This window comes from Leopardus geoffroyi, chromosome A1 (genome assembly GCF_018350155.1).
Source record: "Leopardus geoffroyi isolate Oge1 chromosome A1, O.geoffroyi_Oge1_pat1.0, whole genome shotgun sequence".
Lineage (NCBI taxonomy): Eukaryota > Metazoa > Chordata > Mammalia > Carnivora > Felidae > Leopardus > Leopardus geoffroyi.
In genome coordinates, this window is record NC_059326.1 from 156,065,841 (window position 1) to 156,080,425 (window position 14,585).

The 14,585-nt window shown below is 36.5% G+C and overlaps 2 protein-coding genes across 5 annotated transcripts in view; one reads left to right on the forward strand and one right to left on the reverse strand.

The window, feature by feature from the left end:
* The window catches only part of LOC123608390, a 54,604-nt gene that overhangs the window by 6,497 nt on the left and 33,522 nt on the right, over positions 1 to 14,585 (forward strand). Inside the window, exons 2-3 of the mRNA XM_045498256.1 lie at positions 11,766 to 11,867; positions 13,673 to 13,724. Coding sequence (XP_045354212.1) covers positions 13,685 to 13,724 — 40 coding nt within the window. The 5' untranslated portion in view covers positions 11,766 to 11,867; positions 13,673 to 13,684. The remainder of the gene's footprint in view (positions 1 to 11,765; positions 11,868 to 13,672; positions 13,725 to 14,585) is intronic.
* KIAA0825 (KIAA0825 ortholog) overlaps positions 10,488 to 14,585 on the reverse strand; it is a 396,110-nt gene continuing 392,012 nt past the window's right edge. For all 4 annotated transcript variants that reach the window (XM_045498038.1, XM_045498057.1, XM_045498048.1 and 1 more), the window contains one exon: positions 10,488 to 13,514. In XM_045498038.1, the coding sequence (XP_045353994.1) occupies positions 13,397 to 13,514 (118 nt within the window). In that variant the 3' untranslated portion in view covers positions 10,488 to 13,396. The remainder of the gene's footprint in view (positions 13,515 to 14,585) is intronic.

Consider the following 14,585-nt stretch of genomic DNA (forward strand, 5'->3'; position numbering starts at 1 on the left):
TCTTGAGGAGGAAGCATTAGAAATAGAAAATACCTCAGTAAATATATTATTTTTCCTCTTAATTTCATTAAAATACATAGAACTTTAAAACAAAAATTTTAATATTGTCTGGTGAGGTTTATCATGTTGATGTAATACATATGAAAGCTGTATTAACAAAGGGCAGGATGAGGTAAGTAGTAAATGATCCTATACACTCTATAGAAAGTTAAGAATATATGTTTTAATATTTAGAGAAACCCCTAAAAAATGCAGAGGAATATCTACAAAGCCAATAATTAAAATGTGTAAGAATGTTCATAGAAGTTTTATTCATAACAGTCCCAAAGTATAAACAGCCTAGGCCATCAAATTGGGGTGTAGCTAAACAAATTTTGGTATATTCATGTTGTAGAATACTATTCACATGCCTCACTTTATTGTGCTTTGCAAATAATGCATGTTTTACAAATAGAAGGTGTGTTGCAATCTAGCATTGAGCAAGTCTATTAGCACAGTTTTTCCAACAGCATTTGCTCACTTCATATCTCTATCACATTTTGGTAATTCTAGCATTATTTTTTTTAATTTTTTTCATTATTGTTCTATTGGTTACGGTGATCTGTGATTGTTGATCTTTCATGTTAGTATTGTAATTGTTTTGGGGTGCCACAAACCATGCCCATATAAGACGGTGAGCTTAATTGATACATGTGTGTGTTCTGACTGCTCCACTAACCAGCCATTCCCCCGTTCTTCTCCCTCTCCTCAGCCCTCTGTATTCCCTGAGACACAATGGTGAAATTAGGCCAGTTAATAACCCTAAAATGGCCTTTCTTTTTAATGTGTATTTATTTATTTTGACAGCACAAGCAGGGGAGGGGCAGAGAGAGATGGAGAGAGAGAATCCCAAGCAGGCTCCACAGTGTTAGCACAGAACCCAATGTGGCGCTCCATCTCACAACCTATAGATCATGACCTGAGCTGAAATCAAGAGTTGGGCGCTTGACCAGCTGAGCCCCCCAGGAGCCCCACTTACAATGGCCGTTAAGTGTTCAAGTGAAAGGAAGAATTGCACATCTCTGACTTTAAGTCAAAAACTAGAAATGATTAAGCTTAGTAAAGAAGGGTTGTTGAAAGCCAAGATAGGCTGAAAGCTAGGTCTCTTGGGTACAGCAGTTAGCTAGTTTGTGAATGCAAATGAAAAGGTCTTGAAGGAAATTAAAAGTGCCACTCCAGGGAACACACAAATGATAAGAAAGTGAAACTGCCTTCTTGCTGATAGGAGGAAATTCTAGTGGTCTCGATAGAAGATCACACCAGCCACAACATTCCCTTAAGCCAAAACCTACACCAGAGCAAAGCCCTAACTCTCCTTAATTCTATGAAGGCTGAGAGAGGTGAGGAAGTTGGCAGAAAACAAGTTGGAAGCTAGCAGAGATTGGTTCATGAGGTTTGAGAATAGAAACCATCTCTATAACATAAGAGAGAAAGGTGAAGCAGCAAGTGCTGATGTAGAAGCTGCAGCAATTTACCCAGAAAATCTAGCTAAGATGATTCATGGAGGTGGCTGCACTAAACAACACATTTTCCATGTAGACGGAACAACCTTATAATGGAAGAAGATGGCATCTGGGACTTTTATAGCTAGAGAGAAGTTAGTGCCTGGCTTCAAAGCTTCCAAGGGCAGGCTGACTCCTTTATTAGGGGCTGTGCAGCTAGTGACAAATTTTAAGTTGAAGTCAGTGTTCATTTACTATTCTGAAAATCCTTGGGCCCTTAGGAGTTATCTTAAATCTGCTCTGTGTTCTATAAATTGAACAACAAATCCTGGATGATGGCGTATCTGTTTACAACATGGTTTACTGAGTATTTTAAGTCCACTCTTCATACCTACTATGGAAAAAAATTTCTTTCAAAATATTACTGTTCAGTGACAACTCACCTGGTCATCCAAGAATACTGCTAGAGATGTCCAACAAAATTAATGTTTGCAACCCTACTAACACAACATCTGTTCTTTAGCCCTTGGATCAAGAACAAATATCAACTTTCAAGTGTTATTTTAAACATTGCATTCCTAAAGGCTATATCTGCCATAGGTAGGGAGTCCTCTGATATATCTGGGCAAAGTCATTTGGAAACCTTCTAGAAAATATTCACCATCCTGGATTCCATAAAGAACAGCTGTGATTTGTAGGAAGAGGTAAAAATATCAACAAGAACAGGAGTTTGGAAGAAGTTGATTCCAGCTCTCTTGGTTGACTTTGAGGAGCTCAAAACTTTAGTGGAGGAAGTAACTGCACATGTGGTGGAAATAGAGAACTAGAATTAGAAGTGGAGCCTGGAGATATGACTGAATTGTTGTAATCTTATGGTAAAACTTTAATGGATGAGAAGTTGCTTCTTAAGTATAAGCAAAGAAAGTAATTTGTTTAGCTGGAATCTACTCTTGGTGAAGATACTATGAAGATTGTTGAAATGATAGCAAAGGATTTAGATTATTACATGAACTTAGTTGATTAAGCAGCAGTAGGGTTTGAGAGGATTGACTCCAGTTAAAGGAAGATATATATATATATATATATATATATATGTATGTATGTATATATATATATACGTATGTATGTATATATATGTGTGTGTGTATGCGTATATATATACATATACACGCATATATACATACACGCATATATACACACACACACACATAATGTTGTCAAACAACATCACATGCTACAGAGGCAAACTTCATTGTGTTCTAAGAAAGAAGACCCCACCCTTCAGCGATTATCTCCCTGGTCAGTCAGCAGCCATCAACATGGAGGTGAGACCTTCTAGCAGAGAGATTATGACACACTGAAAGCTCAGATAATAGTTAGGAGGGGTACCTGGATGGCTCAGTTGGTTGAGCATCCAAGTCTTGATTTTGGCTCAGGTCGTGATCCCAAGGTCATGGAATCAAATCCTGCATTGGGTTCTATTCTGAGCATGGAGACTGCTTGAGATTCTCTCTCTCTTTCCCTCTGCCCCACTCCCCTGCTCTCACTTTCTCTCCCTAAAATAAAAATTTTTTAAAGATACTGGTTAGCATTTTTAGCAATAATGTATTAAGGTATGTACATATTTTAGGCATAATGCTATTATATAATTAATAGACTACAGTGCAGTATAACTTTAATTTGCACTGGAAAACCAAAAAATTCATTTGACTCACTTTGTTCTGACATTCACTTTATTGTGATAGTCTAGAACAGAACCTGCAGTACCTCTAAGGTATATGCCTATACTCAGCAACAGAAAGAAACAAGCCACTGATAACAACAATGAATAAATCTTAACAGTATATTTCAAAGTTTTTAAAAAGCAAAAGTTAACTTTCTAAGAATATTAATATCAGCAAAAGATTGCAAATTCCAAACATGAGAAAATATGTTTGCCAAAATAAATAACTTCCATCCTTTTTAAGAAAAAAATTTTTTTAACATTTATTCATTTTTGAGAAACAGAGGGACAGAGCATGAGCAGGGGAGGAATGGAGAGAGGAAGACACAGAATCTGAAGCAGGCCTCAGGCTCTGAGCTGTCACCACAGAGCCCAACATGGGGCTTGAACTAATGGACCATGAGATCATGACCTGAACTGAAGTTGGGTGCTTCAGGTGTCCCAGATATGCCACTCAGGCACCCCAATAACTTCCATTCTTACAGACACTAAAAGAAGACCTTGACCTGTTACCTTACATTATACACAAAAAATTCAAAATGGGTCATACACCTAAATGCAAATGGTAAAAACAATAAAGCTTTTAGGAGAGAATATAATAACTTCATGTCTTTGGGATGGGCAAAAACTTAAGTTGCAAAAAGTATGAATCAGAAAAGATTAGTAAATTGGACATCACAAAATTTTTTCTTAGTGGAACCACTGTCTCATGAGTAGGGAAAAGATGATCTGGGTTCCAGTATTTTTAAAGTACCACACCTAAGATAGAGCTTCCATTCCATGAGTGGGAGCTAAGCAGAAGGTGAGAGCCCCCACCTCTTGACTGCATTTGCCAGAGATTTAGCCTCAGCACCAGGCAGGATGACAAATGTTGAAATCCTGCTCTTCTCAGGAAGAAAGTCTTCAGATTGGGAGTGTCCGGGTCTTTGCTGCAGCCTTCTGAGATGGAGTCTCTGCCTCACTGGGAACAGTTAAGAAAGGGGCGGTTTTGGTTCAGATACCATATACTATAGCTTTTCCTACCAAATTTTCACGGGTTTTTCTGGAATAGATAATTTTTTTATTTGCTGTTTGTACCTGGGCCATTTCCAGAGCCCTTAAATGCATTTTACTTGTTTTTGAACTTTTCTTTGGGGGAGTGTATCTGAAGTTTTATCCAGCTGTATGCTGGAAGAAAGTATCAGGTGTACAGTTTGGGCCAGCTTGAATCTCTCTTCATTTCTGGTCTGTTAATTTTACTTTTGACCCCAGCTCTGGTATTCTGGTTTTTTATTTGTTATATTCCACTTATCAATACTACCTGGTTAGGTTAGAGGTAGCGTGTTGAAGTCTGGGCTTTGCTGTGCATCTCTTTTTAAATTGACATATAAATGACATAGAACATCATTTTAGTTTCAGGTGCACAACATAATTTGATATTTGTATATACTGAGATGATTACCACAAAAAGTCTAGTTAACATCCTTCACCATACATAGTTAATTTTTTTCTTGTGATGAGAATTTTTAAGATTTACTCTCAGCAACTTACAGTATGAAGTACAATATTTTTATATATAGTCATCAATTGTACATTACAACCCCATGTCTTATTTTATAACTTGATGCTTGTGCCTCCTGAGCCCCTTCACCCATTTTGCCCATCTGGTCCCATTTCTACAATCACCAATTGTTTTCTGTATCCAGGAGCTTGTGTATTGTTTCTTTGGTTTTGGTTTAGATTCCACATAAAAGTGATATACAGTATTTGTGTGTTTCTCCATCTGAGAAAAAGATCATCCGTGTTGTCACAAATGACACAATTGAACTCCTTTTTTGGCTGAATAATATTCCTGTGTGTGTGCGTGTGTGTGCGCACACATGCATGCATTTTCTTCATCTATTAATCATTGGACACTTAAAGATTATTTCAGTGTCTTGGCTATTATAAATAATGCTGGAATGAATACGGGACTCAATTTTTTGCTGTTGTTAGTGCTTTAATTTTCCTCAGATAAATATCCAGAAGTGGAATTGCTGGATCTTATGGTATTCCTATTTTTAATCACTTGAAGAAATTCCATACTGTTTTCCATAGTAACAGCACCAATTTACATTCCCACCAACAGCGCATAGGGGTTCCCTTTTCTCGACACCCTCACCAATACTTGTTGTTTCTGGTCTGTTAAAACTTTTTTGATAGTGGGCATTCTAACAGGTGTGATGTTATCTGTCATTGTGATTTTGATTTGCATTTTCCTGATGATTACTGATGTTGAGCATCTTTTCACATATTTCTTAGCAATCTGTTTGTTTTTGGAAAACTATTCAGATTTTCTGTTTTTCAACGAAAAATTTTCTGCTATTGAGTTGTATGAGTTTTAAAATATTGTGGATATTAGCCCCTTATCAGATATGTAATATGCAAGTATTATCAACCATTCAGTAGGTTGCGTTTTCATTTTGATGGCTTCCTTTGCTTTGCAGAAGCTTTTTAGTTTGATGTAGTCTCACTTGTTTATTTTTTACTTTGTTGCCTTTACTTCTGGTGCCAAATTTAAAAAATCATTACAAAGACATGTCAAGGAACTGACCACCTGTATTTTCTATTAGACGTCTTATGGTTTGGGTCTTACATAAGGCTTTAATCCATTTTGAGTTGATTCTTGTTTACAGTATAAGGGGTCCAGTTTTGCTCTGGCATGTGACTGTCCAGTTTTCCTATCACCATTTATTGAAGAGACTGTCTATTTCCCATTGTATATTGTTGGCTTCTTTGTTACAAACTAATTAGGCACATAACCACGGGTTTCTTTCTGTCCTCTCTAATCTGTTCTATTGGTTTTTGTGTCTCTTCTATTGCCAATACCATACCGTTTGTTGTTGTTTGGGGGGGTGGGGGGGAAATGCATGTGCACATTTCAGTGGGTGAGGGGGAAAGGGAGAGAATCTTTAGCAGGCTCTATGCCCAGCACGGAGCCCAGTGCAGGGCTGGATCTCACAACCCTGAGTTTAAGACCTGAGCCAAAATCAAGAGTTGGACACTTAACTGATTAAGCCACCCAAGCATCCCAATACCATACTGTTTTGATAACTATAGCTTTGTGACAGAATTTGAAATGAGGAAATATACCTCCGGGTTTGTTGTTCTTTCTCAAGATTGCTTTTGATATTCAGGGTATTTTATAGTTCTATTCAAATTATTCATTTTTTTATGAAAATAATCATCAGTACTTTGATAAGGATTACATTGATTCTGTAGCTTGCTGTGGGTGTTATGGACATTTTAACAATGTTGTTTCTTCCAATCCATTAGCACAAAATATCTTTTCATTTATTTGTGTCTTTTATTTTATTAATGACTTAGAGTTCTGAGTGCACAGATCTTGTAGTTCTCTGGCTAAATTTATTTTTAGGTATTTTACTATTTTTGATGGGATCAAAAATGGGTTTATTTTCTTAATTTCTCTTTCTGATAGTTAATTATTGTATAAAAATTAAACAGATTTTTGCATATCGATTTTGTATCCTGCAACTTTACTGAATTTGTTGATTAATTCAAAAAGTTTTTTGGTAGTCTTTAGGATTTTTTGTATATAACATTATGTCATCTGCAGATAGTGATAGTTTTACTTCCTTTCTGATTTGAATGGCTTTTTTTTCCCTTGCCTAATTTCTGTAGTTAGGACTTCCAATTCTATGCTAAATAAAAGTGGCAGGAGTTGCATCATTGTCATATTCCTGATTTCGGAAGAAAAGCTTTGAGCTTTTCACCATTGAGTATGATGTTTGCGGTGGACTTGTCATATATGGTGTTTGTTATGTTGAGGTAAATTCCCTCAGATTTTATCACAAATTGATGTTGAATTTTGTCAAATGCTTTTTTCTGTAACTATTTAAATCATGATTTTTATCCTTCATTTTGTTAATGTGGTATATCACATTGATTTATTTGCAGATGTTAAACCTTCCTTGCATCCCTGGAATAAACCCCACTGGATCATGGTGTATGATCCTGCTAATGTATTGTTGAATTCAGTTTGCTAATATTTTATTGACATTTTTTGCTACTATGCTCATCAGAGAATTTAGATTGTAATTTTTTGTGGCATCCTTCTCTGATTATGGTATCAGGGTAATACTGGCCTTATAAAATGAATTTGGAAGTGTTTCCTCTTCTATTTTTTGGAAGAGCTTGAGAAGGATTGGTAATAATTCTTCTTTGAAGGATCGTAGAATTCACCAGGTAGTCAGTCTGGTCCTGGACTTTGTTTACTGGAAGGTTTTTGATTATTGAGTCAATCACCTTATTAGTAATTGGTCTGTTCCCATTTTCTATTTCTTTGTGAATCATCCTTAGTAATTTTTTGTTCTTGTTTTGTTTTTTTAAGACATTTATCCATTTCTTTTAGATTGCCAAATCTTTTCATGAGTAATTTTTCATAGTAGTCTCTTATGAGATCCTTTGTATTTGCGTGATATCTGTTTTAATGTCTCCTTTTTCATTTCTGATGTGTTTATTGACTCCTCTCTTTTTCTTTTCTTTTCTTTTTTTTTTTTAATGTTGATTCATTTTTGAGAGAGACAGACAGAGTGTGAGGGGGGTAGGGGCAGAGAGAGTGAGGGAGACATAATCCAAAGCAAGAGTCCTCTCTTTTTCTTTTCTGTGATCCAGGAACACAACTCACCCCACCCACCTCCAAAGTCAGGCAATGAAAGAGCATCCCTTTGGTGGCAGTCATAAAAATTGGGGCACCAAACAGGTGTAAAAGTTCCCCTCTGGGAGATAGTATGCAAAGGGAGAGTGTGTAGATGGCACACATTGGCTAAAGCAAGGCTGAGGATTTGTAAAGGTGTGGGACCCATGGAAAGAAAACAAAAAGGTGCCCACAGATTGGAGAGAAACATGGTGTGGTGTAATGATGGTGCCCACTTTGGGGATGGGGGAATGCCTACGCTTTTGAACAACTCACAAGTACAATGCATTGCGCTGTCTTTTTATTAACAAATGAGATTCTTTACCATAAAGTCTGGTCAGGATCAGCTGCTTCTGAGCCATGTGGAGCAGGTTAAGTGTTGAGTGTGTGAGTCTGTTAAGACTGTTTTCTCAGATCACCGTAGACTTGTGGGTCTTGTATATGCAAGCCCCGTTGTTTTTCAAAGCCAGATGTTTTGGCTCATCTCTTAGCTGCAGGTCTTAAAAGTTGAAGTGCCCGGGGCGCCTGGGTGGCGCAGTCGGTTAAGCGTCCGACTTCAGCCAGGTCACGATCTCGCGGTCCGTGAGTTCGAGCCCCGCGTCGGGCTCTGGGCTGATGGCTCAGAGCCTGGAGCCTGTTTCCGATTCTGTGTCTCCCTCTCTCTCTGCCCTTCCCCCGTTCATGCTCTGTCTCTCTCTGTCCCAAAAATAAATAAACGTTGAAAAAAAAAAAAAATTAAAAAAAAAAAAAAAAAGTTGAAGTGCCCTATTTGAGGTTCAAACCCTTCACTCCTTAGGAAGAAGCTGTGGTTTTTGAGTTCCCTCGTACTGTGTGTTATCAAGCCAGGGGTAGGTTTTATGCTGAGCATGTGTTTCAGTCTTTTCTACCCACTTTGATGTGGTGTTTTTCCCATTTGCCTGATGTGTAGTTGTTTCTTAGTTAGTTTTTAGGGTTTTATTCCAAAGGAAATTGTTCCATATGTAGCTGTAGATTCAGTGTGTCATGGGAGGAGGTGAGTTCAGGATCTTTTTACATGGCCATCTTGACTAGAACCTCACTGTGCATTTTCATTTAAAATCTGAGTCAGTTTTTTCGTATTTCTGTAACTCATTTTCTTATCTCAAGTGGGAGTCTCAATAAAATTCTAAACAGGGGCTTAGAAAGAATTTAATTGGCTATTATATATATTGTCTTGCAAAAAGCCTGGTTTACTGTAGCTGCTTGATAAGTGGCAGTAAATATTAAGTCCTGGCTCTTTATCTGTAGCCCATCTCTACTTCCACTTCTCAACATGGTTACCCTCATAAAGGATATTCAGTGCCTAAATTCCAATTTGTGGTGGATAGACTGCAGAGTGACTCCCATCCATCAAACTCACTTTCTGGCATTCATGCTGTTGTGTGTTCCCTTCCCCTGAGCATGGGCAGGAAGAGTGTTTTGCTTTTGACCATTAGAATTTGTTAAAGGTGATAGAATGTGCATAGTTGCATGTGTTTGATTACATTACATAGAGTTGTAACATTGATCTTTTTTTTAATGTTTATTTTTGAGAGAGAGAGAAAGAGAGAATGAGAATGAGCAGGCGAGGGGCAGAGCGAGGGGGAGACACAGAATCTGAAGCAGGCTCCAGGCTGAGCTGTCAGCACAGAGCCCAACATGGGGCTCGAACCCACAAACCACAAGATCATGACCTGAGGTGAAGTCAGATGCTTAACCAACTTAGCCACCCAGGTGCCCCAATAACATTAATCTTTCAAGGAGATTCTTTTCCCCTTGCTGAGTCTGAGGAAGAAGGGGGCCATTATGGGAAGACACACATGGCAAGTAACTGAGGTCCTTAGTCTGATAGTCTGCAGGCTAATGAATGTTGTCAACAACCATGTGAGCTTTGAAGTGGATCCTTCCCCGGTTGAGCCTCAGATGAGACCACAACCCTGGCTTATACTTTCATTGCAACTGTGTTATATCCTAAACCATGCCCAGGCACAAAAGAGTTGACGCAAGAGACTGTGAGATAATGTATATTATTTTAAGCTGTCAAATTATGTCAGTAATTTTGTACAGTAATTGGTAAGTTATTTTTTAACTTAAAAATTGGTAAGTTATTTTTCAACTTAAAAAAATTTTTAATGTTTATTTTTGAGAGAGAGTGTGAGTGGGGGAGGGGCAGAGAGAAAGGGAGACAGAATCCGGAGCAGCCTCCAGGCTCTGAGCAAGCTGTCAGCACAGCCTGACGTGGGGCTTGAACTCACAAATTGCGAGATCATGACCTGAGCTGAAGTCAGACACTTACCAACTGAGCCACCCAAGCGCCCCATAATACAGGTCTTTATGTGTGCAAGTAATTATAGTATTTTGAAAGGAAAAGTGTTTTTTATAAGGTTTTGAATTCTGTAAATTCTTGACAAACAAGTGTTTATTGCTTTACTGATGGTGCTATTGAAAACATTTCTCAAAGGCAAACCAGATAGTTTTGTCATTGTGTGGAATAATAACTGATGCTGGATATATTGGTCTCATGGTTCCCAATAAAAATTAAGAGCTTTCAGGCATCTTGTTAGGCATTTTGCAATGGAATTTCTACATATAGCAGTTCTGGGGAAGTGTGTGTGGTAAAAAACATGTAACATAAAACCTACCATCTTAACCTTTTTTAAGTATATAGTTGAATAGTGTTAAGTATATTCACAATGTTGTGAAACAGAGCTCCAGAACTTTTCCATCTTGTAAAACTGAAACTCTGTACTCATTAAACATCTCTTCTTTTCCCTAGCCCCAAGTAACTACCATTCTACCTTCTGTCTCTATAAATTTGGCTACTTTAGCTACCCTATATAAGTGGAATCATACAGTATATGTCTTTTTCTGTCTTATTTTACTTAGCATAATGTCCTCAATATTCATCCCTGTTGTAGTATGTGACCAGATTTCTTTCCTTTAGAAGTCTGAATACAGCTTTTTTTGTGTTTTTAATTATGAAATATTTCAAGCATAATGAAAAGCATTCAAAAATCTTAAAGAGTTTTTATAATAAGAAATACTAATTAAAAATTACCAGAAGCTCTCTCTGACTCAGGAATATGTGAACTGGGGTAATAGAACACTTTGGGTAAGCACCTATTGGTAGACAAAATAAGTGATTTATTTTTCACATTTCTTGGTAGATCTATAAAGAGTATTTGGTAGTGATGACAAAAATGTAAAATACTTGAAATATAGATTATTATCTATATTTTATTAAAAATTCATACTTTTTCACATAGTAACCGATAAACTAGATACATCTTTATAATTACATAAAAATACAGTTAAACAGAACACAGAAGGAAGATAATATTTTTGCAATAAGCGTATTGGGACTAATAAAGTATTAGGCTTAATTGCTGCTGTTAAGTTACACAAATGCAAAATAAACATGAGAAAGAATAACTTTTTAAATACCATTCTTTTCATATTTTAAGAAACATGTTGAGTATAAAGTCAAAATAATCTGAGAAACCAATGTCTTGTCATTTAATATTCCCAATTATAAATTTCCTTCCACTGGCTACAGTAATCTCACTGAGCAAATATAGAAGAGAATTCATCTGTAAACTCTTCTGTTTTTCACATTTTTCTCCTTCCTCCTCATCTCCTTCTCCCCTTACTATTCTTATTTCCCTTTAAATGGAGCCATTAAGAAATTTTTTCTAGAGGAAATAAGTCACTTCTTAGCATTACCATAGAAATATACAGATTCAGTAAAAAAAAAAGAAAAGAAAAAAAGTGTTAAAAGATGATTTTTAAATATATTAGAAGACAAAGAACCCAAATATGAAATATTTTACTTTATAAGATTATTTAGTTTATTGGTTCAGTTTATTTTTATTTTGACTTTCTATTTTAGTGTCTATTCTAATAAAATATGGTGTGCAGATTTACACAAACCATCATGAAGCTGAAGAAAGAAAATTGTTGTCTTCAGTTGATTGTTACAGTGTTACTATAGGTAAGATTAGTGTTCATAGGTAAGATTAGGTGCAAAGTTCAATTCTCATAAATATTTCTTACCATTTTTAAGTTGTCTGTATAGAAGTTTTAGAAATTATTTCAACATTGTCTTAAAACATTTAGTTCATGATTATACTAACCAACAAAGTACATTTTATAGAAATAAAATGTGTTACTTGGTAGACAGCTGGCTACATGGCCATTTATATGTTTTTATGTAGGAAATAATGCAAGAGATTTTCTAAGGTGGCCTCCTCTGCATTCTAAGATTTTACTTTTTAAAAAATGCATAAGTACTTTCCTTTGGAAATTATCTAGCCTACACATATTTTATAAAAATCACAGAATGTGGGAACATGGACAATCTGAGAACATCAGAAACATAATGTTCGATGTCATATGGTCTAAAATAGATAAGGCTTCTCCCAGATGTCCTGTAGATTCTCAATAATCTAATTGTCTTCTTTTAATGACATTCAAACAACTGTTTGAATTATTTACTAATTAATGTATTAATTACCCACTAGATGGATAACTCTGGAGCAGGTATTTGGGAAAACTATGGAACCCCTTAAAGAGGGAGACTTCATATGACAAACCCTTTGAGGTCTTTATAATCGAATACCATGCACTAATAGGAAGGGTATAGTAATTATAACTTGATGTGAGGGCTCTAGAACACATTCCCGTGTGTGTGTGTGTGTGTGTGTGTGTGTGTGTGTGTGTGAGTGTGTGTGTGAGTGTGTGAGTGTAATAGAAATAAGAGAAGTAACAGAAACTATGGGATTGCTGGAATGAGTTTTAAATGTTATTTGGGGAGAAAGATGGTTTCCAGTTGGGGAAAATGGTAAGTGTGTGGCTTGAACCAAGAGGATAACAGGCAGTTGCCTGAACATGGAGACATTGGGTATAGGATCTGAAAGCATATGATTGAAAGTTTAAATATGATGTTTGAAAAACCATTATAGGCAGAGATAGGACTAAAGTTATATATTAGGAGAATGTTTTGCTAGTTAAGATAAACTGCCTGAGGAAGTGGCTTTGGAAAAGGAGGCTGGTACATTGGTGGGTTTTAAAAGTCGCTAAGACCTGGACTTGGGCTACAGCTATAAAACTAAATTGAAATTTTCAGACAACCCTCAAGGGGCTATGTTACTCCATTCAACTTAACATCCAAATGCTGTATTTAAAAATCCTTAGGGAAAAGATTTCCAAACATTTTGTCTGTTGTCATAGATACTTCAAGACTGAAAGAAGAAAAAAAATATAATTCAAAGGGAACACGAGATGGCAGCAGTTATATAAAGAGAACAACTGAGGAAAGAAAAACATTTGAAATTATTTTTAAAGTAAAAAATGTGTAGCACTTTATTCTTTATGTGGTGTATTCCTTTTCATTTCAGAGATTACTCAGTTATTGGTTTCATGCTTCACAGCACATCTGAGGTTCATTCTGACTGTAGTAAAAATCCTACTCCATTACATGTGATTATTTCCTAAAATAAAGCTGTTGCTGTTTTCTGCAGATTATGGTTCCTCTGTGTTATCTGAGACAGAAGAGTTCTGGATGGTGCAAAATTGTTTTAAATGTTCCAGCATTGCTTTTTCTTCCTCTTCTAGTCTTTCATTCTTTCTCATTTCCCACCTAAAAGAAAAATCACATTTTAGTATTTTTGTAACATCCAAACTATAGTCAACACTCAGTTATTCAAGGCTTGAATACTCTATCACTGGTTTACTGAGGCAACTGTCTTCTACTGACTGCCTCTCCAGCACCAAAGTTCACTGTCACTGCTCTTGCAGATTGGGCAGAGAATGGGAGACAAAAGTGGAGTCAAACCAGTTCTACTCCAAGGTAAAGTTTTAAAATATTAAGTGAGTTTTCTGAATATGTTAATTTAAAAAATGTATATGCTTTACTAGGATATACATGCATATAAATAAAACCTAGAATTCGCAATTAATAAGTAAATATTTTCCATAGTATTTTTCCCCACTGATCAGCATATCAGTGGCTTTAAGCTGCAGAGAGATTCTCCAGGAAGACTTCAGCAGCAAGAATATTTAGCTAAATTGAATATACTGTATATTAAAGGCAGGTCAGTCTCTTCCTAGAAATAATATAAGATTTGAAGTAATCAAGTTAAAATGACCCAAGAAAAGCAGCAAATTGTTAGGAAAATTCAATGGGGATTTGGCTAAAGAAGAGAGATTAAATACTCTAATTTTGGGTGATTGACAGATACAGAACAAAATGGTAGAATATGAAAATGTATATGAATATAACCTTTAAAGTAACTAGCACAATTACCCAAGTCCAGTTAATTCCTCCTTCTCCTTTCTCTTTCATATATGCCACTTCCCCAGGACTGGCCAGGGCACATTTAACCTAGCAATCCAACAATGAATCCTCTGCATATATTTTCTTTCTCTTTTCCTCACTCCTATTTCTACCAATTCCCAGGCCATCCACTATGACATGCTGTCATAAATGGATTTTAAATCCAATGTCTTGGGGCGCCTGGGTGGCTCAGTCGGTTGGGTGTCCAACTTCGGCTCAGGTCATGATCTTGCGGTCCGTGAGTTCGAGCCCCGTGTCGGGCTCTGTGCTGACAGCTCAGAGCCTGGAGCCTGTTTCAGATTCTGTGTCTCCCCCTCTCTCTGACCTTCCCCCATTCATGCTCTGTCTGTCTCAAAAATGAATAAACGCTAAAAA